This window comes from Notothenia rossii, assembly GCF_949606895.1.
Source record: "Notothenia rossii genome assembly, chromosome: 6".
NCBI lineage: Eukaryota > Metazoa > Chordata > Actinopteri > Perciformes > Nototheniidae > Notothenia > Notothenia rossii.
Genome location: NC_136909.1, coordinates 23,272,681 through 23,296,165, shown reverse-complemented (window position 1 = coordinate 23,296,165; position 23,485 = coordinate 23,272,681). Strand labels below are relative to the sequence as shown.

The 23,485-nt window shown below is 40.7% G+C and overlaps 1 protein-coding gene across 2 annotated transcripts in view; it reads left to right on the top strand.

Moving 5' to 3' along the window:
- fbxl17 (F-box and leucine-rich repeat protein 17) overlaps positions 1-23,485 on the top strand; it is a 206,216-nt gene that overhangs the window by 139,354 nt on the left and 43,377 nt on the right. For both annotated transcript variants that reach the window (XM_079686436.1, XM_079686437.1), the window contains exon 9: positions 4,720-4,796. In XM_079686436.1, coding sequence (XP_079542562.1) covers positions 4,720-4,796 — 77 coding nt within the window. The remainder of the gene's footprint in view (positions 1-4,719; positions 4,797-23,485) is intronic.

Below are 23,485 nucleotides of genomic sequence, written 5' to 3'. Positions count from 1 at the left end.
AGTTAGCTACATAACAAAATGCTTTCTCTGACTTTGATGTATCACATTTTATTTACAGGAGCATCCTTTGCCTTATATGGTAGCAGAAACGACTTGACTGACTTTCTTACCTTATCCACTGTCCATCATAATTTCCCTCCTCATCTTTTGAAGCTCATTTGTACCTTTTTGTTCAAAATATAATAATCAACCTTCCCCGGCACTTCCCCTTCATTTTAGTCATCTTGCACTTTCTGCCTCGTCGTCTCTTCCACTTAGCGTCTTTACACTACACTCCTTATTTTCACTGTTTCCTTATTCTCTGCGGACAAGTCCCCTATTTTCTTTCTCCGACTAATTTCTATTCTTGAATCTCACATTGAATCCCCATCATCATCAACCTGTCTCTTCATTTGTTCAAATTCTCCATTTGAGAACTTCAGCGTGCCTCCTATTTATTCTCTTGCTTTTTCATTTTAAAAACATTTTTCTCTCCTAAAACTACAATATATAGAGCGCCACAATGACGCGTCCTAAAACCTGGAAGTAAACTCCTTCCGGTTCCTTAGACGAAAATGAATGCAATAGAGGTTTCTCAATACTAACATTTCCGGAGGGGAACCGAGGAGAGAGGAGTGGAAGCAGCAGGCAGTTAGAGAAATGAGAACTCCTCTCCTCTGAGCGGTCATTTTAAAGAGACGTCCATTAATGATGACAGGAGGCACAGCAGCACTCTGATGGACAGATGTGTTCATGACGACTTATATATATTTACTTTTAATTCATTGAGAGTGGGGTATAATGAGACAATACCAGGCTACAGATGCGGATACACACACATATATTTATATAAATATATACAATTTCAGAATCAAACAAGTATGAGAGCACTCTCATAATAACGTAACACAATCAGAGACTGGATATATCCCCCCCCCCCCAGGACACCAAACCAACTGAGACCCGTCTGTCCGCCGCATCTACGCACTGTACAACACACACACCTACAGCTCCTAAAGCATAATCAGGCTACAGCCGGGGTGTATTTTATTATGTGAAGCACTAAATGGTCTTAGAAAAATATCGACTCTTTGTTTGTAGATATCTACTAAACTACAGCATACAAATACAGAAAGTAATGTAGGCCTGTTATACTGAGTGATATATATTTTACACACTGCTCTGCTTTCTGCACGGACCTCACAGCTGTTCTCACTGTAAACATCGCGTCGTGATGAAAGCAGTTACTAAAATAATATTCAAGGGATGCATGCAGAGCTGTCATTGGCTGAGATAAGTCCGGCCGTGCGTCACGCCTCCACCGTTCCCGGAAATGCATCCGTGGAGGACCCATCAGTGTCTCCTCGGTTAGAGCTCCTCCAGAGAGCCTCCTCGATGCTAAGTCCTCGAAGTGCATTTAGAGAAATTAGATGTCCTTCAACATGGCGCGCTGAAATTCATTTCCGGGTCACTACCGGAGGACCGAGGAGTCGAGGAGTCGAGTAGGGGAAATTTGAGTATTGAGAAACCTCTAATGTCTCCATAGGATTTTGGAAAATAGCTGGAAATAAGGTCTGTGGTTGACACACATTTAAGAGATGGATCACGTTTTGTTCAGCCGGATAATATCCACATGTCTACCCTACTTTTATAATTTTCAAATCATAAATCTTGTCGCCAGAAGCAAAATGCTAACGTTATGCTATAAACTAACTAGAGCAGGGTCGCTGCTTCAACGTCACGCCGACTTAAGATCCATATTAAAAAATACAGATTCTAAATGGTACAAGTTGAAGCGTTTGTTTGAACAGTTTGCAGGAGGCAGGTACTTGCTTTCAAGCAGAACAGGGCAAACCAACTTAGCGGGAGTATTTACGTGTTCGGTGTAATGACGTTAAACGGCCTAGACAACTTCTGTAGTCCTATTCAGCAACTTGTTAACAACCATCGTTTTTCAGACACGTAAACTCTTCAAAAATCACCAGTGGGGTCACTGCTGATGTATTTAATGTCGTAGAACAAAACGTGATCTGTCTCTTCAATTTGTGTCAAACACAGACCTTATTTCCAGCTATTTTCCAAAACCCTATGGAGAAATTGCATTGCTTTTTGTCGAAGGAATCGGAAGTGGTAAAAATGCTAATTTACGTCCGGGTTTTAGGACGCGTCACCGTGGCACTCTATTTCCTCATTATTTTCTTCATCCTTCTCTGCTCAGTCCTTCTTCAGCACCACCATTGGCTTCTCCATCTCACCCACCCTACTACTTTGCATCCTAATGTCCTCCTCTCAACATTATCTTCTGTAGCATCGCCTCAATCGAAATGTTCAGTATGCACACCGTGTCCAACTATGGCTTTTGTTACAGGCTCTGTACATTATGGAAAGCGAGCAGATCACTAATTCATGTCAGCTGAGCTTTGTGGGGTATGAGAGAAGCTGGGTGGAGGCTTGTTGCTTTCTGAAGGCCTTTAATGTGGCGTGATCCATGCCTAAGCCATCACATCCTACACCTCTGCTGCGGCCTCTTGTCTCCTCTGCTGTCTCCACAGTCCTCATTTTACTTTATCCGGCCTTTTGAATGGCCTCTTACTCCTTCTTTTTTTTCCTCCCTTGCTTTCTTAGCTCTCCGCCTCCCATGATGGTACCCCTTCTGTCTTCATCCAACCCCTAGCTACTGTATAGAGATTTCTACTCACTCTGTTTCCTGCTGTACTTGCTTTCCATCTCTCCTCACTCCCTCTCTCATTCATTGATGTCTGATCTAATTGCTTTTGCCCTGACACTGGGGACCCGGACACAGTGTAACAAGCTCCCAGAGGATGCTCTCCGCCCTTCGTGGCTGCATCCCTGAATCACTACTTTCGTTTTATCTGTTTCCCCCCCCCCCCTCCCCAGTGCATTCATTGATTCACTCAGCAGCTTTAATACCATAGCCCCAAGACGCAAAGCATGATATTGTGATCCTGCTGGCCCAACTGAATCTAATCTAAGGCGGCCCCCAGCGCAACTTAGGTTCAGGAATGACCAATTGCAACAGGTATCTTTCTATTTTCAAGAAAGCTTTTCTCATCACCATCTCAGAGTGTGCCTGAGAGAGAGAAATTGTGGAAGATAGAAAAATAGAAAAGGTCAGGATGGAACTAGAGTCCTGGAGAATAAGAGAACAATTAAACAGGGAAAGGTGGGAGGGACAATGAAAAGATCGGAAAAAAACAACCTGATAACATGGAGAGGCATGCAGGGCTAGCACAACAATAATGTAATAGAAAAAGGTGAAATATGAAGATTCAGCCCAGTGAACTAAAGCAGATAGGCCAGTGCACATTTTGACAGCTTTTGCTCCTCTCACAAATAAGGATTTTAGAAATATGACACACATTTTAACTTTCCTCTCACTGCCAGCTTTTCCTTCTTGATCCCACGGTGTGATATGTCACACATCAAGTGACATCCACAAATTGTGTGCCCTTAAACGAATCCTGCCTGGAGAAAATCACACAAGCATACAGATCCTGCTTTGTTCAAAAATAAGATGCCACTGTACTGTATTCCCTATTGATCTTCATCCTATTTTCACTTCTGTCTTCTAGATACAGTAGTGAGAATGTGACATTAAATAAAAAACATGAAAGAAAAGAAGCTCATTTTCTAGCAACAAGTCCTCACACATCACACTTGGCCTTCAGTGAGATTAGCCAACACAGCACACAGTGTGCAGAAAGTGCATATGAGTAATGCATTTCAGAATCACCCCAGCTGTCAATCATATGGTGTGGAAGTGTTTGAGCACAGTACGCTATATTGTTCCCTGTTTCACTTTGACATGAGGCTCAATGATAGAAGACAGCTCGACATCACTTTTTCTACACCTCTGCCTTCACATTCAAGAGCTGTACAGTGTGTGTGTGCATTTGTGTGTGTCTCATACATATTCATGATAGAACACCAGCATGAAGATCAAAACATTTCATCCTGAAGGTTAATAGGTCAAATGCGTTGATCAAATTCTAGTTGTTGCACACCCTCCTCTCATTAGAGGCATTTAAAGAGAATCATTTGATACAGATACTCTGATCTTCCTCCCGGCCCCCCTTAGTGAATTCTCCGGATCTCCCCCCCAGTCACACACACACACACACACACACACACACACACACACACACACACACACACACACACACACACACACACACACACACACACACACACACACACACACACACACACACACACACACACACTCACACTCACACTCACACTCACACACATATACACAGACACACACATATACACACACACACAATCTGTAGGTCCTTTGGGCTCAGGCACGGGCTGAATGCAGATATCCCTCTTTGAAGTGAGCATGCTCACTCTATATGTGTCTGTGCATGCGCTCACATGCACAAAATCACGCGTATAACCATGCTGCGTTAGTGCATACTTCTCTAATCAGATCAGGTGTTTAATTATGAATGTATGTGTTAAAGTAGCAGAGGCAGAATACTCGAGCGGTTGACCCCGCAGCTATACTGTTTAACCTTTATTTTGAGTAACCGTGTGTGTGCAACCGAGAGAGTTTAAGAGAAATAAAGCTGCTGGGTGTGTTCATGCATTTTGCAGTTTTTGAGTCACGTCAAAAGCGCCTTCAAGCAAATATGAAACACAATATACAAAACAAAACACAACTGCCTCAGGTGGCCCTCTAAACATTTGTTCTTTCTCTCTGTTTCTCTGTAGGTGTGTGGAAATCATCGCCAAGGAGGGGAGAAGTCTGAAGGAGCTGTATCTTGTGTCTTGTAAAATCACAGACCACGGTAGGATACTTTCAATCACTGTCCCATTGTTGCACTCAATCTCCGACATTATTACCATAACGTTATTATCCGCAGTCACTACCATGATTCAGAGCTCATTCCATTTTACGACCCGCCCCCCTCATGAGACCTGCAAACAGTAAAAATATTATTGCAAAGTTTCACACGGAATAAAGTATTGTTCACTAGATCTCTTTAGTGCAGTTTATATTATAGTCTATCTAAATGTTCTAATACAAGGCGGCAGCAACGCTTCAAACAGAGAGGATGCTGTCTTTATCTGGCTTCATGTTTGAGACGTTAAATATTGTTTCAGAAGTATGTGTCGCATACGATGACTGCTCCTGGCAGGATTTCTATGCGTTTGTTTGAGTCTGTGGATTTAATCTATTTATGTTGTCTAACAGGAGACATACATGCTGTTTTCCTTCCCAGCGTACAGTCTTGCTATCCCTCTAGCACCATCTCCCCTGTATTGTGTTTACACTCCCTCCTCTGCTTGATTCCACTCTGCCATATGTTGTGCAGAATATTTGAGTCTTTTATCACCTGCAGTGCAATGCAACGTTGGAGCATTTCAGTACGGAAGCGTCAGGAATTGCCATGCTGACTTGTTATGCTCGCATGAATTATTCGATTCCTTGTGTGGCAGTCTTTGTCTGTGTTTTTGTATGTGGTTTTGTGTGTATGTGTACCCTGGGAGTTCCAGTACCAAACTATTGCTTCTGGGTGCTTTTTATTTTTTCAAGATACCCAATATAACACAATCTGAGGTTATTTCTATCATTTTATTTCTGATCACCTTACCCCAAAATGACAAATTACCCACTGTGCTCAAAACACTGATCCAAGTATGATAAAAACATATTTGCTTGAGTCTCATTTTAAGGTATGCTTACTTGTTATCCAGATAAGTTCTGTAATGAACAACGTTCACAAGCTAGGGTTTGCCTGTTTATGGTATTCAGTGTCTGAATGAATACCATATTCTAAATCAAAAAAGGGACTATGAAATACTTAAATACTTAACATGAAATGCTTGCTGGAGTCATACATCTGCTACTGAAGGTTAGTTTATATTTCTTTAAACTAAAGGGCACAAGTAGCCTATGCTTTTGATAGTTTTGTGTTTGATAATGCTTCAGTTGTTTGTGTTTTAACTTGCTGTTGTCTGGATGATAAGCTCGCTGAAAATTGCTCAAAGGAACTACTGAGATAAGAGACGAACAAGCCTTCTGCCTGGTAGTCCTTTGGTGTTTTCTTTCGAGCTTAGAGAGCTTAGACTGGCACTGGAGATGCTTTCTTGTGTGTGCCTTTAAAGCACATTGAGATGATGGGATGTATGAATTCGACCGATGTGATGCTGTTTTATTAACTTTTGATACTGGGGCAGAAGCAAGATGTGGGTTTGAACTCAGGCAATGATATTCAGACAGCTGTTGTGGCTTCAGTTTTAGTGCCTGTCTAATTGATACACAATTTAGTTCTCTCTTGCTGCACTCGTACTTGGGTAATTGTTTAAATGTCTTTACAATGGGAAGTATGCTGGCTTGGCTAGTGATGGTCTGTATTGTGCCTGCTTTCAACTAGTATGCCTGTAGAAAGTCTCGAGTTGAGCCTGAAAATTGATTAAAGAGTATTCTGGCAGTGAGTTAGGGTCAACATACCAAATCGGACGACATATTGGAATGCTATATCCACTTTTTCTAATGTTGAACAATTCTACTTTATCGGCAAGCCACATCATAATATCTTTTTCTGAATTGGGTATTAGAGAGTTACAAATGTATCTCTAGCTATTGGCTACCTTTCGTATGGATCTTCATCACCCCAATCCTCCGCTGCCACGTTTTGCCCATCCTTTTGGGGTTTTACTCGAAAACAGATATGAGAAAGGTTAATGCAAGGCACAATTATTCAGAGGTTTTTCCGGCAAAGATGCGAATATATCGCGTGTATTGCCACAAAGTGCACGAGCTGCAGTGTGCTGCTGACTTCTTTGAGTTACAGTGAAGATAATCACCTTGACCTTTCTGAACCTGAACCTCAACTGCGTGTGAGAAGCGTTATGTGGGCGTGTGTCCACTGTTATTTGATTAATGACTCCAAGATCACAATAGTAAGTTAAACCAGCATCGCACACAACCACCCTCCTATATATCCCCCTCCTCCTGGTTCCCTCTAATCATTTTGACCAAGATGAATTGTTGATATCTGATCTTCTTCCCTCACTAATGACCCCTCCGGCCCCCTCTGGCTGATGATGGGCTCTGTGTGTATTTATGTGTGTATGTGTCTTTCCAGAATAGAGTGATTGGTGGATTTCCTGCCCCAGTCTGTGATAAATTAAATAACAGAAATTAGATTCAGCCAAGCCGGCCCCCGATTTTTCCGCCCATCTCCTGTGCTAATTATTTTTATTAATGGCCTCTCTGAGTGCATTTGAGATGTCCACAAGCCTCTTACATCTGAGTGTTCTGTTTTTTCCTCCCAGCTTTTGCTCCCTCCTTTTTTTAATAGGAGCTTTGAGGACGGATAGACAGAGGGACCTAAAGACAGGTTTGGATGACAGAAAAATGGAGCTGGGCAACATGTAATTGTACTCCCAGCGCAGATGGTTTTGGAGATTATTTTGTGGGGAAGAGGAAACAAATGTAAAAGGCGAGGATAGAGCTGTTTTGGCGTAATGATCTCACTGAAAGCCTTATTAGTGCTGTGAAAAAAAACAACCTAGAATTTTCTCTCATCCATTAAAGAGCATGGAAAATAATTTGCTTTAATAACATGTTGGTCGCACTCAAGGCAGCATATAGACGTATTAAACACCTGGATTCTTTGACTCATTATGTTTATGCATTTCAGTTCCTCACATCTGTAACTCATGATTGATGATGAATAGTCATGCTGCTGAAAGGTTTATTTAAACCTCAAAAATAATTCACTCAACATTTCCTCTGTCCTTCATTCAACGCTCTGTTTTCTTTTCGCTACTTAAAGGTAGGCTAGGTAAGAATGGAGAAACCAGCTCGAGTGTGCTAGAATTTGAAAGTAGGCAGCCGGAAATAATCTGCCCCTTCCTTCAGACTTCCTTACAGAGCCCCTCCTCCAACACACACAAACACGCACATGACCAATGAGGGCACGAGATAAGTTTGTGCACGAGATGGAAGGCTGACAGGCAGGTAGGCCATCCATGTACCATTCTACTGTAAATAGTTTGAGATAATGCTGAGGACGTTTTGAAAGTATTGATGAGAAAAAACATTTTAAAACAATGTGCGCTCTTTTCCAGTAACGGACAAAAGCAGTGACTTACATTTTGTAAGGTGACAAAGACACAGAAAACACACTTTCCACGTAGTCTTAACTGAACAATAAAAAAGGGGGACTACCTACGTTCTGTATTCCCTCAGGATACAGAGACCATGGTCACAGTTTGCCTATCTCTCTATCAAATTAATAGTACCACTATAACATTGGTTTGAAAGCTGATCCTGATGAGAAACTGTACTCGTCCTGGCTCCCAGTGCTAATCAGATCACTCCAGCACCGCTGACCTCCTCAGTGCCCGACCCATCCACAGGTGATGGTCTATGCGGCATCTTCAACACACCTGGACAGACAGAGACACCTCCTTGTCTCCTCTCGCGCCTTTTGTTCTACATGTGTGATTTGCATTCACATGCATCCTTTTTGTGTCTGCATTGAGAGTGTACGCTTGTACCTGCACTTATTATGTCCCTTGTAGCTCACCTGCTTTATCCAGAGAGACAAAAAGAGAGACCTTGGCACCTCCGTCCTTTACATATGGTAATTCTCCTCTTTCACCCGCACGCCTCCCCACAATCCCTCACCTTGTCAGTCATGGCCTTCTGTATACATTTGTGTTAATACAAGATGGAGTGACACACCTGTGGGAGACTGTGTATGAGTGAGAGGGAAGAAAATACACAGATTTAGTTTGCTTTTAGAGGACTTCAAGCTGAGCAGCTATAAAGTTGTGAAGTGGGAGGGATTATTTCAGGCTTCAGAATGAAGGAAGTCAGAGTCCTCTTCATTTATTGCACAGACAGTGGTGCAGTAGGTGATGTTTAGAGCTTTTCCAAGTCTTAGACAAGTCTTAGATGCTGAATCATCAATACAGAATATGAGCACTTTCATACAACAGAAAAATAAAACTCTTGTGTTGCCAACGGCCAGTGGATTCCAAGCTAAATATTTGTAGACACCTGATAATATAGTAAGTTAGTTTAAATGATGTGTTCGAATAAGTTCACTTGCAAGTTTGGTTTCAATTTGCAACTGTGAAGCCCTTTGAATGTTTTTTAAAGGTGACCTATCATGCAAAATGTACTTTTGTACGTCTTTTATACATGAATATGTGTCCCCGGTGTTCCAGGGAACTCACCAAGTGTCAGAAAACACAACCCTCTCTTTTCCTCCATACCCAAATCTCTAAAAAAAGGTACAGACTGATCCAGATTTGAACACTTCTATGACGTCACAGAAGTGGCGCTACGGCTATTGGGCCAACTCCACCAATCAGGAGGAGACAGCCACGGACATTGCCGTTCGAAAGCGCTGGAGACGCTGTAGTACATATGCCAGGCCTGTAGGTGGTGCTGTTCTCACAGAATCAGTCCATGCAAAGACAGTGTTAAATTGAGCAAAATGAGGAATGGCTAAAATGCATGATCTGTTTGGTATTTTGAAAAATAAAAAGTATAAATATGCCTTATATAGGTATGGTCTTACACTATATTATTCAAATATAGCATGATAGGTCCACTTTAAGTAACCTTAAAGACATTGAAAACAAACTGAGAAAACCATCACAAGGTGTATATAATTATAACTATTAGCCATAATGTAATCCTGTATTCTAGTTAAATCATGCAGGCTCTTTCTGTAGTTCTGTGCTACATTAAGGAGGACATCATTAATTGGAATTGAAAGTGGGACAAATATTTATTGAACATTCTTCCTCCTACTGTGCAGCTATATTGCACCTAATAAGAAATGTTGATGCTGACAGCCCATGGTCCAGACGGATGTGCTTGTGTTGTGCTGTTGAATATGAAGGACTGAGCTATCAGATTGTTCATTTCATTGGTATGTCCATCTGTATTTACCCATGTGTCAGCTTGAGAGATTATTGTTGTCATTCAATTTTTAGAGTCTTATTCTCTTTTTTGATTACCCCACTGTCCCTCCCTCCCAAAGCTCTCACAATATCAACATGCATCTACATCCCCCCCCCTTTTTTCCATTTATAAACCCTGTTCCAACGCCAAACCCCTTCTCCTCTCTGTTCCCCTCTCGTCCTTCTTTCCATTCATCTTTCAGCTCTCGCTTTCATCTGAGGCGCTTTACTCTAAATGCACGGAGCGTTGATAGATGGGGCTTCCCTACTGCCTTAAGCAGAACCTCAAGAATGAAGTATGGCTGTATGTGTGTCTTTACTGATGTGTGTGTACATGTATATGTGTGTGCCTCTGTACTTATTGACATGCCTTTGTGTATCTTTGTGTGCCTTTCTGCGTTCATATAAAGTTTTCCTTTGCCGCTGGGGACATTTTGATACACACTCACTCCCCAGTGTGTCATAGTGCTTTTTACAAGGTGAGTTAACATAAAAGCAGCTGAAAAAGCACTGTAACTATCTTACTGACAATGAAAACGACATGTGATTGTTATGCTCGCTTATACAGTATGACGAGGTCGTTAGGATAAACTCATAGCTCAAGAGTTACTGTGCTAGCTTTTAACCTTAAGCCAGTGTTCACTTTTTATTATTCTGCACCATTTGTGGGATTTATGAACATGTCACACCCTTCAGCACAATATCCATTTCTTGCAAGCAATGATTGCATTGCATGGTGCCATTTTTCAAAAGTCACGCAATATTGAAACCCCTAAAATCCCAAATTGAAAGGGTACTTTATTGTATTTGCATTATGATAACTCACGGTGATATGGTAATGATGTAAACCGCTGTTCCTTGAGCCTGCTGTCATCGTACACCACCGTCTATCTCTTTCTGCCTTCTCTCCTTTTACATCTATATTTCTCTTTGAGTGTTTGTTTGCTATTCCTCCATGTTGTTTGTTTACAAATTAGTTATTCACCACCTACAGTCTAAGTGCTGTGAGACATAATGTGATGTAAACGTAGATAGTGTAATAGCTTGTTTGCTTCTCTCTGTCTGACATTCAGTAGGTAAATAATGTAACTCTTAAAGCAGTCGATTACAATGCGCAGAGCAGTACAGTAGATTGATGTAGGCTGCTAAGGGGAGCAAGTCAATAGAAAATATGTGTGTGTGTGTGTGTGTGTGTGTGTGTGTGTGTGTGTGTGTGTGTGTGTGTGTGTGTGTGTGTGTGTGTGTGTGTGTGTGTGTGTGTGTGTGTGTGTGTGTGTGTGTGTGTGTGTGTGTGTGTGTGTGTGTGTGTGTGTGTGTGTGTGTGTGTGTGTGTGTGTGTGTGTGTGTGTGTGTGTGTGTGTGTGTGTGTGTGGTGCAGTAACTCACTGAGAAACCTACAAAAAAATAAAAGTCTAGACAAACTGTAGGCAACCACAAATGTAAGCATCTACATGTCTTTGGGGTTGTCTGTACTGAGTCCCTGTTTATTCCTTTTTATACTGAAATCAGCCAACGTACTTCCAAATATGGTGTGTGCAGTGACTGGTTTGATGGTCTAACTGCCAAACATTTTGTATGTTTGAAAACGGATAAATATGGTTCTTTAATGAAAACACCCTCCCTCACTGCCCCTCAACCACAACAATTCGTGTTGTGGCGGGTACAGTTAAGCCTGTTTGTAACAATTCAACTATTTTCCAAACAATTATTGTCTACAAATTAAGAAATGATCATAACATGTACTTCCTGGAGACACACACTCGAGTAGCATTAGCAATGTAGGAGGATAACTCTTTGAGGTTCTTGTCAATGTTTAATTCACCTGGCCACATAAATGTTTAATGCAACCATCAAAATACAACCTGAGAGGAGAGCTGCAATTATTCTGCCATCAATACCATTAAGCGTAAAACAATGCAACAGTAGAGGAAGCCCCTAGGCTAACATCCATGACCCTTTCCCATATCACGGCAAGACCCTAAAAGCCAATGGAGTACGAAAAAGTAGCACCTAGTAGGATAGTTCATAAGCAGTATGTTGTCTCCTTGAGGGGTAGGAGAGACTGTAGGAGGGAGGGAGGGGGGGTGCTAACTGTTGCAGAGTGCTAGTGGACATGGTGAGGGCAAAGACTCATAAAGCGGGTTATTATCTCTGCAAATCAATGAGAGTGCCTGAGCCGTGGGGAAACAACCAGCATTAGGCCGAGCTCGGAGCTGGAATGGATGCTGAAGCACAGAGAGTAATATGTATTCTGTGTTATCCGAAGCTGCAACTTTAAAATCATTTAGTTAATAATCCATAACTTATTGTTTTCTTGATACATCTAATTGTATTATTTAGTCGTTGCAGTCTTCACATGAATTGTTGTTTTATCCACCCAACAGTCCAAAACTCTGATTTTGAAAAAAAGGAATCAGAAACCTCAACTTTGTCAAAAATGACTGAAATTATTTATTTATCAATCACTTCACTAATGGTCTGTTCTTATCAGCTCAATTTAACAAATGCGAGAAACCAAAGGAATTAGAGGAAAAAGTTAAAGGTTCTCTCTATACATCTTCTCTTCAAATTGTGTTTAAAAATGCAACATATGAAATCCAAAAAGTAGGTAAAAAAACGTCATCTGTGAAAAAAAGTGTTTCTTTGGCTTTAGCCATGGAAACTGTAAAGCAGACTTTCTTTAGAGGCTAAGAGGGATGACAGTGTTCCCACCATTTGCAAAGTTTGGAAAGTTCATTAGATGATATAGAGGAAAACTGAGAGGGTGACAGGTAAGGAGGGAGCAGGAACAGCTCCAGAGGCTGGACTTGAACCTCCGCAGAGGGAAGGCATTTAACTGGATGAACGCTGCTCAAGTGTATAAGCACTCTTCCATAGGGTTCCAATCTACAGTTTTTCATAGTGTGTCGTTGAGTTAGTCGAGATTTCCATTTCCTTACATCAGCCTGTGGTGGTATTTGCAGATTGGGAAGCAGCGCAAAGAGGCTGAAATTGAATTAGTTTCCATATATTGTCCTCTCCTCCTCTTTCCCCAGCTAAGCCCTGTGGTCTATCCACTGTTTGCCTTATGGGGGAGAAAAGTGAGGGGGCTTAAGCTGTGAAGGCTAGGGCTTACGTTGTCTACCATCGTACTGGTCACACACAAACACACTCATACACTAACTCTTTCTCTCTATACCCAACTAACACACACACACTTGTGCTTCTTGAATTACAACTAGGCAGGCCCTGTTTGCATTTACGCAAACATCACAATCACACAGGCAGTACCACAGCTCCTGCTTATATCTTCCTTCACTCACACTATCAAATGTCAGCATGCACCCTTTGCCGTAACTTTTGGGTCGGGGGCAATGCTTAGTCCCCTGCTATTTTAGTCTTAAATCTATGGAGAAGATGGATTGAATTGGGGTTTAACTATTTATACACAGTTTTATGTGTAAATATGTGCCTTTTTGGACACAATGATGCAGGTCTCCCTTGTAAATGAGATCGATGATCTCAAGGGACTAATCTGTCTAAATAAAGGTTTGAAATGAAATGAAATGACTAGTGTGTGTGTGTGTGTGTGTGTGTGTGTGTGTGTGTGTGTGTGTGTGTGTGTGTGTGTGTGTGTGTGTGTGTGTGTGTGTGTGTGTGTGTGTGTGTGTGTGTGTGTGTGTGTGTGTGTGTGTGTGTGTGTGTGTGTGTGTGTGTGTGTGTGTGTGTGTGTGTGTGTGTGTGTGTGTGTGTGTGTGTGTGTGTGTGTGTGTGTGTGTGTGTGTGTGTGTGTGTGTGTGTGCAAAGGATGTAATCTTATATCTGTGAGCTGCTGAATCACACTAATGTCACCGTTGCAGGTTTATCAACAAAAGGTCCCATGTGTGTTTGTAAAGCTATGATATGGACGGTCCATTTGTTCTCTCTCTTTTTTCTTTATCTCCTCTCTCTCTCTCTCTCTCTCTCTCACCACCATCTCAGCCCTGTAGTTCCTAATACCAGCATTCTTTTAAGTCTGCCTGTGGGACTTAATAACACAAAGCTGTGTAAGTTGGAAGAGATGTCCCTGTTATTGCTGGCTATGAGGTTTTTGTTGTGAGACATTGCTTATTTTTCTTATTAGTCCATCGTGTGTATGTGTCTAAATGTGACAAGACTTTCTCCAGAGGAGCACTGATACACCCCGTCGACAGGTAAAATGCTCACTATAGTTTTAATGACATAGAGGCATGTCTTTCTCTCTGGTTATCTCCATTTATTTTAATGGAGTTGTCCTGCAGGTTACGTGGGTTTTGATGTGTGTTGTTGATTTGGGAGTATTCAATAGTTGAAGCCCCCTGCTGTGGGTTCTATGGTTAGCTCCGTCTGAAAATGTAGAGCCATATATAGAATATGGATGGGAACGATTAATCGAATATTCGAATATTCAAAATGATTCAGGTATTCGAATATGAAAATACATTTTTTTTGGGGAGTTGTGCCGAATTGATTACATATGATCAAATTGAATAATTCAATGTATACAACAGTGCCATAACTAAGTGTGTGAGGTCTAAAGGTGTGTTTTGATCTCTCTCTCTCTCTCGCGTCCGGTTATACTTCGCTAGCGTTTATGTCCAAATCCATCAGATCTAGCTAGTTCTAGCTAATGATATGGCTGCTGCCCCTCCCTACACGCAGATCACGCAGACTCAAACCTCATCTTATGCCCAAATTCCAGCTGAGAGGGTGTTCTCTACAGCTGGCCTGATTGTGAATCGTCTCCGCACCCGCCTCTCCCCTGAGTAGACATGCTCATATTCTTAAAGAAGAATGAGCATTGAATAGCTGCATTCTGTTCATAGGCCTGTTATAGGTTGTTGATCTCTGTTGTAATAGGGTTACGTTACCCTAACCCGTTATGTTGTTCGTGTATGATCCCTCTTTAATTTAAAAATCAAGTTATGTTTTAAGCATGAAAGCTGTAGGCCTATAGCTGTCAACTGTTCAAACTGTGATCACCAGTTCAATACATTTGACAAATTACACTTGGTTTCTATATTTATTTGAACATGTATTTATTTATTTTTCTAAATAAAATGTATTATTATTTGTACATTTATTTCCCCACATTTTTATATTTTTTATAGGATATGTACATTTTGGTTAATCGGTTAACAGTTTTTTTGGGGGTCGAATATTCAAATATATATTTGCTTTCAAATTCCCATCCCTAATATAGAGATGCCCTTTTACTGAACATGAGAGCTCTTTATTTCTTCTTTTATCTTCTTAACATTGTTGTTTTCGAATTGTGTGATTTGTCTGCATGTTTGTATGGCGGAAGGACGTTTATTCAAATAAAGATAATGACGAGGTCTTCCTTTACGATCAAGACAAATATCCTATTTTGCATTAACATTTTAAATTAGTCAGCATACTGCATGAGAAAACAGCATCATATTTCCTGAATGCCACACACTAAAATTCATATTGAACTAGTGCTTTGCTTAATTATCATGGACATATTGTAATTTGGATTATATGTCTTTGTTTCAGCTAAACATAAACCTTGAAATGACAAACTTTGTTTTTGGAAGGTCACTCCCTGGCTCATTCTCCGACATCTGTATATTTGAGAGATAATGCCACTACTAATCCCTTGCAAGGTCAGAGCTTGTATTGGATGATTGTACCCCACTGTTTATTCATACTTCCTGCTGATGTCATTTCCTCCTGCTGGCTCTGACCTCTGACCTGTCATTTACCTCCTATTGTTGCCGTTGTTTAGTCCACCTTGGTGGCTGCTCTACAAGAGAATATCCCTGTCTTTATCTCTGTCGGATTCCTCTGCTTACGGGAAGGTTACTGAAGTATCTAAATGCTAAATCTATTTGTACTTAAAGGCCAGCTTTCATTTAGATTCTCCTCTTTTATCTTCTTTTCTCACTCCTTACTTTTTATTGGCTCCTGAAGTCAATTTAATCCATTTCATCACTCTTAATTATTTTTCCTCTTTTTGTTTATATGATGTCTTCTCCTGCTGTTTCTCCACTATTTAACAAAAGGACTGTACATCATCCAGTTGACAGGGAGCGGCTAACACATAACACATCAGCCATGTTTGAATGGCTTCGCTTATGACTCTTACATGTCTTTCAGCAGCAGCTCTGGCAAAAAGCCACAATGTCACACATGGTGTTGGCTAATCCCGACCATCATTTGATCAATGTCACTGATAAAACAGAACCCTGCTATTATACTTAGTGTGTGTTTGCGTGTGTACGTACAGTATAATTATACGATTAAATACATCTGTAAACCACTGCTCTTTAAACATAAAAGGCAGTGGGGGGTTGTTGTTTTGGCCCAACTGTGATATACTGCAACACAGCATATGTGCTTCATTCAGCATGTGTCTGTTTTGTATATTGTGTATGATCTGCAGGGGTTTGTTCGACCGGCAGTAAGGTTGTTGCCCCTACCGGGAAGCTGTAACTCTGTTTAATGAAAATAAGTCAAAGTAGTTATTGTGCATAGAAGCTTATTACAGTTTTTCTCGATTGCTAACACACATTTGTTTTTAAATTGCTCAGTTTCTTAGAACACTTAACACAATTCACAAAACCACACACCCAAAGTGCAAAACACCTAATTTCTCCTGCTAAATTAAGAACTGCACTCAAAACTACATAAACACTTACCAAATTCAAACGTTTGCACCAAATATAACACACTTCATTCATAATACTAGATGGTTTGACCACCCAACTACACACTGCTGAGCATAATCTAAAGCACTTTCATCTGTTATGGGCTGTGCTCTGTACATAGAGGTTTCTGCAGAGAAACATTGCTTGAGTATACAGAAATACAGTCAATTAAGAAATACAAATGAGTTGTTGAAAATATAACATTGTGCAACATGCATCTCAGCACATAGTTACTCTGCTTCGGATCTCTCTAAGTGTGATGGCATTGTTTGCCAAAACCCAGTTTGTAACTGCTGCTACCTGTGCCTCATTCAAAGATCCTTAGCCTTCCACCTGCACCTCTTTGTTTCTCAGTCCTTCAGATAAACAACAAAGATATAGTGGTTGGTCAGTGTCTGTGTTGCAAGTAAGTTTACTACAGTACATTGTGCAGGATTTTTGTACAGTTATAGTATGCAACATGCCAACAATTCAATTACAGTAATGAAGTAAATACGTTTCACAGAACAGATATAAGCACTGATATATCATGAATTATGCAGAGCTAAGAACTGGTAAATAACGTGTTTTCAAGTCTAAGTGTCCGGATTACAGAGGCAACAATAAATCGGCTTAAATTAGGCTGAACCCTTTGTCCAGCCTCTCTCATCGTCAAACCATTGTTGATAACATTTCATTGCATTAGAGTACTTTTCCTCCTCCTCTCCCTCTCACCCACCTCTTCCTCCTCCTCTCCCTCTCACCCACCTCTTCCTCCTCCTCTCACTCTCAGCCCAGCACCTCCTCTTCCTCTTCCTTCCATGTTGGCTTCCATCGTTGCTGTAAGAAAGCACTCACCTGTGGTCTTCTTATAATGCTAACATCCTGATTGATGAGCCAACAATTATGCTATCAGGTGTTCGGTCAGGTGGAACGTGTTTCTTGATCATTGGTCCATGTGTGAGGCATTCTGAATATCAGTGTTATGAATGTGCTAACACGTGACTTTATGTCAGATTCCTGCGTCTTACGTGGAGAAACGTGTGCAGTGGTTTGCAAAAAGTGCCATGTTCATTTGCAAATTGTGTGAAAAGCTGAAAACGTGTTTAGAGTTTTGGAGATTTGAGCCAATGTTTTGCTCTTTGAGTGTCAGTTAAAATAATTGTGCTTTATGTATAATTTTAGTGTGTTAGCAATCGAGAAAAACTGTAACAAAATTCATTACAATTTTACAGCAATTTTATGAAGTTATGCTCAAGTTGAGTTTGTCCTCGCAGTCTTTCGCCAACAGAAATGTGCTTTCCTGGAAACGATATGGTTTCAAATAGTTACTTGGAGCTACCTGTTTAACACATGTTCATATAAACACATTGCCTATTAACTCTGAGGGAAAGAAAAGTATTCTTTTTTTTTTGTGGAAAATATCTCAAGGCACATACATTTTTATAGAATAAATTAATATTGTGTTCAATTACTTGCCCAAAACAAATCAAAGAGATGTGTTGAAATGACTCAAGGCTACCAGTTAAGTCACCCTGGCTTATGAGTTCAGCTAAATGAATAAAAACAGGTGAACATGTATTAATTAAAGTCCTGGGGGTTATATAAAATAAATGAATTACTATTTGGATTCATAAATAGTTAATTGAGATTTTAAAAAGCTCCTTCAGAAGGAAATATGGCTTCAAGATATAGCATATGTCACCTTCGATATGCCGACCTTATTAAAATTATCTGTTTTGTCAAGATATTGTCAAGATTGCCAAGGCCATTTTGAAGTGCTTATTACAAAAATATATTATTGGTATTGTGAATGCTAGAAGCACATCTTTGAAATCAGTGATGCCTGTCAACCTTTTAATTTTTTTTTCCATTTTCAGTGTATACAACTACCGGTAAATAAATGCAGAAGGAGAAATATCCCTTCTTCTGTGATACTCCCATAGCCCATGTCCCTCTGCCTCTGCGTACTATCGCATCCCTCCCACATTCGTCCCCACCTTGGTGTTCTTGTTTGGTACTCAAGTCTGTCCACGCCTCATTTCCTTTTTACATATTGTAATCTTTCTTTTCCCTCTCCTTCTCCTATCCTCTCCCTCTGTTATCGGTGTGTCCTGTAAAGCTTCATTTACAGAGGAGCCCTAATCAGATATGTACCAGTGGAGGACAGTTTGTGAGAGCAGTGTGTGGCCTGATAGATAGCAAGGCTTAGCAGAAGGGGAGCGCATTGTAAGCCCTCAATTATATGCCCGACACCAGACGTAGGAAAGAGACACTTGGGAGGCCTGTTTGTGTTTTTGCTCATGTGATTGAGTGTCATTCTCCAGTGCGTTAGGTTGCGTAGCTTGATATGCTTTTTTTTAATGTTTGCTGCACAGTGTGGATTGAAAGAAAAGCAGAAATAGAAAGCTCAATAAGATGTGAGTTGCTACTTTTAAAAGTATTTAATCAATTCAATTTCTTCCACTGTCTACAGAATCCACAGGTGAAATGCACGAAAGTAGACGATGTAGGTTTAGTAGATGAGAAGTAAGTACATTCTGCATTACTGTGACATTAAAGATGATGAAGTTGAATGCTATAATATAGGAATCGGTATCTGAAAGTAGGTTTTTGTAATACACCATGTTTTATTTTAATCAGTGGTACAATGTACACAATGTGCCAACAAGGGCTATGTAGATTTAACCCTTTTCCATTCTCCTTTCAAGGCCATTCAAAGCGTATGGTTAGACACTGTGGCGCCGGGCCCACAGAGACACCATAGTGGAATCAGATGGAGCCTGAAAAGGTGAGCCGTGGAGAGCAAACAGTGAATAGTGTTTGAACATCTCTGCTGCTGGAGTTCACTGCTTCAAGGCTGCCTTCCTCTGCAGATAGATTATTCATCTGCTGTATTGTCCCGTAGAGGGATGCAACCTTTAGCGAAAAATCACAGCGCAACTCGACCTTGCTTTTCTGCTTCGTTATCATGCAGCCTCCAGTACAAACAGTAAAGCTTTACTTGATGCTAATAATAGTATGCGTATCATCTGGCCATTCTTCAAATTCTTTCACTTCCAGAAATTACTAGTATGCAACATCGAGTGACTTTTACTTTTTTTACTGTGAAAATGAAATACTTTCTCCTTTATGCAGTAAACTCCTAGCCTTCTGCCACACAAGTCTCCAAGCTCCAAGGTGAAGTTGCCACTAAGAATGGATCAGTGTCAGCCTACTTTAGCCCATACTTAACCATGAGTGGCTAAATAAAGTGCCAATGAGACAAGTGTCTTTGAAAAATGTCAGATGGTGTTTTGTTACACCATTTTGACATGAGAGAAACAAACTTCCCTGGAGATTCAAGACATTTGCTACTCCTTTTTAAGTTATCTGAGTTACTAGTAAAAGCTCACAACCCAAATTAACGTATGTATATGACCTGGCAGAGCTACCAGCCATGTACTAAGACTATATTCTTACCGCAGAGGCCTGGGTTCAAATCCAATCTGCAGCCTTTGGCTGAGTGTCGTCCCCTCTCCCTTCCCCCCTTACTGTCTTTAGTCTTCCTCACTATAATGAAGGCAAAAAAAGACCCAAAAAATACACCCTAATACATATTTTCCAAACACAGAATCGACCTGAATATTTGTTGCCTCTTTACTATGAACCAGAATAGCCATTTATGTGAGAGGCCACTAGCAGTTTTTGACAATGTATTCTTTCTTCAGTACATGGAACATTAATATTCCCAATCCGTCAGGAATGAGGTACTATTCACATTTAATCGATGTAGACCATTGATGATAAGGTGGCATGATACTCCCGAAACATAATTCCAAGTAGGAAAAAAACTAACTCTTGAACAGTCAACACTTCACAACCTTCCACACACCAGATTTGACCTAAACATTATCGACTACCAGTTTGATTTTAATGCCAGTCAGTAAGACATATACTTTTGTGTTTGTTATTCTTTTAAAAATCATGTCTTGACTGCTTTGATACAGACATTTTTAGTTTGGTCTTAGTTTAGTTAAACCTTCAAATGATATGCCTAAACAGCACCGTGTATCACACAAAGACAGCCTTTCAGGCCTGCGGCTTGGCAGGAAACCAGCTATTACAAGGTCAACATTACCTTTATTACTGGTTATTAGTCTACATTATACCTCAAGGGAGTTTTTACATAAACACACACCCACACAGATACACAGGCTAACAGAGCAATAAGCTCACCCATATGGCAGTGTGGATCCTGCCTCACGCCAATAGACTTGCCCTGGGGAGCGAGTAAACATTGGATCTGCGTTTTTTCTGTTTATTGTTTGGTTATAGGCTATGACATAGTAAACAAATTTCGATCTGCATTGTCAACAGATTTTATGGGATGTAAGTTGTAGCTCCTATCCTAACACACTGTCATGTGTTTTTAACTGTAGCATTTGATAGACATACATAAATGCCTGCACATAGTCACTCAACACACACACACACACACACACACACACACACACACACACACACACACACACACACACACACACACACACACACACACACACACACACACACACACACACACACACACACACACACACACACAAGTCATTAGCTGTGTATTTCTCGTTGTAATGAGAATCAAACATTATTTCTTTGCTGTAATTGTGCATGTGTATTTTCCTCTTTTGTCTCTAAAGATTATGTTTGCGAGTCCCAGGGGCATGGCTATTGTTTTGAGTGCCTATCCACTCTGTATGACTGCACTGTGCCGCAGGTGCTCAACAAAGCAGCCCCATTGGAATGCAGCAAACGCACCTCCATTGTGGCATGAGAAGCATTTTATCGACACCTATTTCTCGTCTCCTCTGAGCGTATCTGAGTGGCCTTGGCTTCTGGCTAATACAATTAATGTATACAAACAACACATTTGACAAATATACAGACAGTCTTTCTTTCTTGAATACCTTTAAATGTGCTGTGGAAAAGGCATTATGTTGTATTGAAGGGGCTGCATCGTGTATGGAGAGAATAATTTGAAAAGTGTTTGTGTTTGTGACTCTATTATGAAGTCAAAAAGGTTGTAATGGACTTTTTAGTGTGTGCCTCTATTTCCCCCGCTATTCAATATATTATAATAAAGTAGGCCTACGCAGACTACATCCTTTAATATCAGTCCTTACTGTATCCAGAGAAGTACTCTGGCAAATAGGGGCAGAAATATGAAATTCTCAATAGAATTTGGCATTTACATTGACAGTCAAACCATGAAATACTCACTCTCACTCTCACTCATACTGTCTCCCGCTTCTCCAGCTTTTACTCTTTCTTCCCACTTATTATTCACAGACCATAGTCCATTGCTAAGTGCAGGTGAAAAAAGCCATTAAGTCACAGGCTGGGAGGCTTGAGTGTGTGAGGGGGGGAGTGACAGGAAGACAGATTGCTGCACATTCTGAAACATGACATTCTAATCGGTGTGCATGTTAATTAAGAGACTTTATTGAAATGTTTCTTGTGACCGGAGAAATTGGAGGCTTAATGAATGGAATATTCATGTTGTTTGTGAACGTTTGTGTGTTTGTGTGTGTCACACACACACAGCAATAAGGAGAACCGTTGAAGGCTCTCCTTGATTCACATTTCCATATTTTCTCATGTTTTTTTCCACCTCTTTCAGACTAGTTTGACTTTACTGTGTTCTCCTCCACATTTCGGACGTCAGCTCTGCGTTTGATTTTATTTGGCTCTCTTTTTTTATATTTTATTTTTAAAACCCAGCTGGGATTTAGTGGTGACACTTGTGAACAGGCTCTGCTGACAATCGGAAAACCATATGTTGTGAGAAGAGACAGCATGGGGGGGGGGGGGGTGTGTGTGTGTGTGTGTGTGTGTGTGTGTACATGTGAACATCTATATTTCTCTTTGAGCATTTGTTTGCTATCCCTCCATGTTGTTTGTTTACAAATTAGTTATTCACCACCTACAGTCTAAGTGTTGTGAGACATAATGTGATGTAAACTTAGATAGTGTAATAGCTTGTTTGCTTCTCTCTGTCTGACATTCAGTAGGTACATAATGTAACTCTTAAAGCAGTCGATTACAATGCGCAGAGCAGTACAGCAGATTGATGTAGGCTGCTAAGGGGAGCAAGTCAATAGACTGTGTGTGTGTGTGTGTGTGTGTGTGTGTGTGTGTGTGTGTGTGTGTGTGTGTGTGTGTGTGTGTGTGTGTGTGTGTGTGTGTGTGTGTGTGTGTGTGTGTGTGTGTGTGTGTGTGTGTGTGTGTGTGTGTGTGTGTGTGTGTGTGTGTGTGTGTGTGTGTGTGTGTGTGTGTGTGTGTGTGTGTGTGTGTGTGTGTGTGTGTGTGGAGGGGGGCGTGAGGCGCAGTGGACTAGTGTTGGTGTTCGGATTAGGGGAGCACAAGTTCAAACCCCACTGCAGTCAGCATGTCGTTGTGTCCCTGGGCAAGACACTTCACCCCAAATTGCTCCTGTGGGGATTGCCCACAGTATTGAGTATGTAAGTCGCTTTGAATAAAAGCGTCTAACATGTAATGTGTTTGTGTGTCTTTTCAGTGTTTGCACATGTGCTCTGATAGAAACACAAACACTGAAATATTCAGTGTTGGGTTTAGTCAAAGTCACATTTTACAGTTCCTTATTGTTCTCATGGTTTTTCAATCTTCACAGCTCAGTTCCACGGAACTGTTGTACACATTCATAAATGAATGGCCACATACCTTCAATAATATACCTCAGATATTTATTTGCATTCAAGCTTTTATTTTAAAAAGCAAAAGATTATCTCCAAATGCAGGTGTTATAACATAATCAGATGAATTGATTACTTTTTGTTTATTTATGACCTAATGTGGTGATATAACGCAATACAATATATTTATACTGGGCAACATCG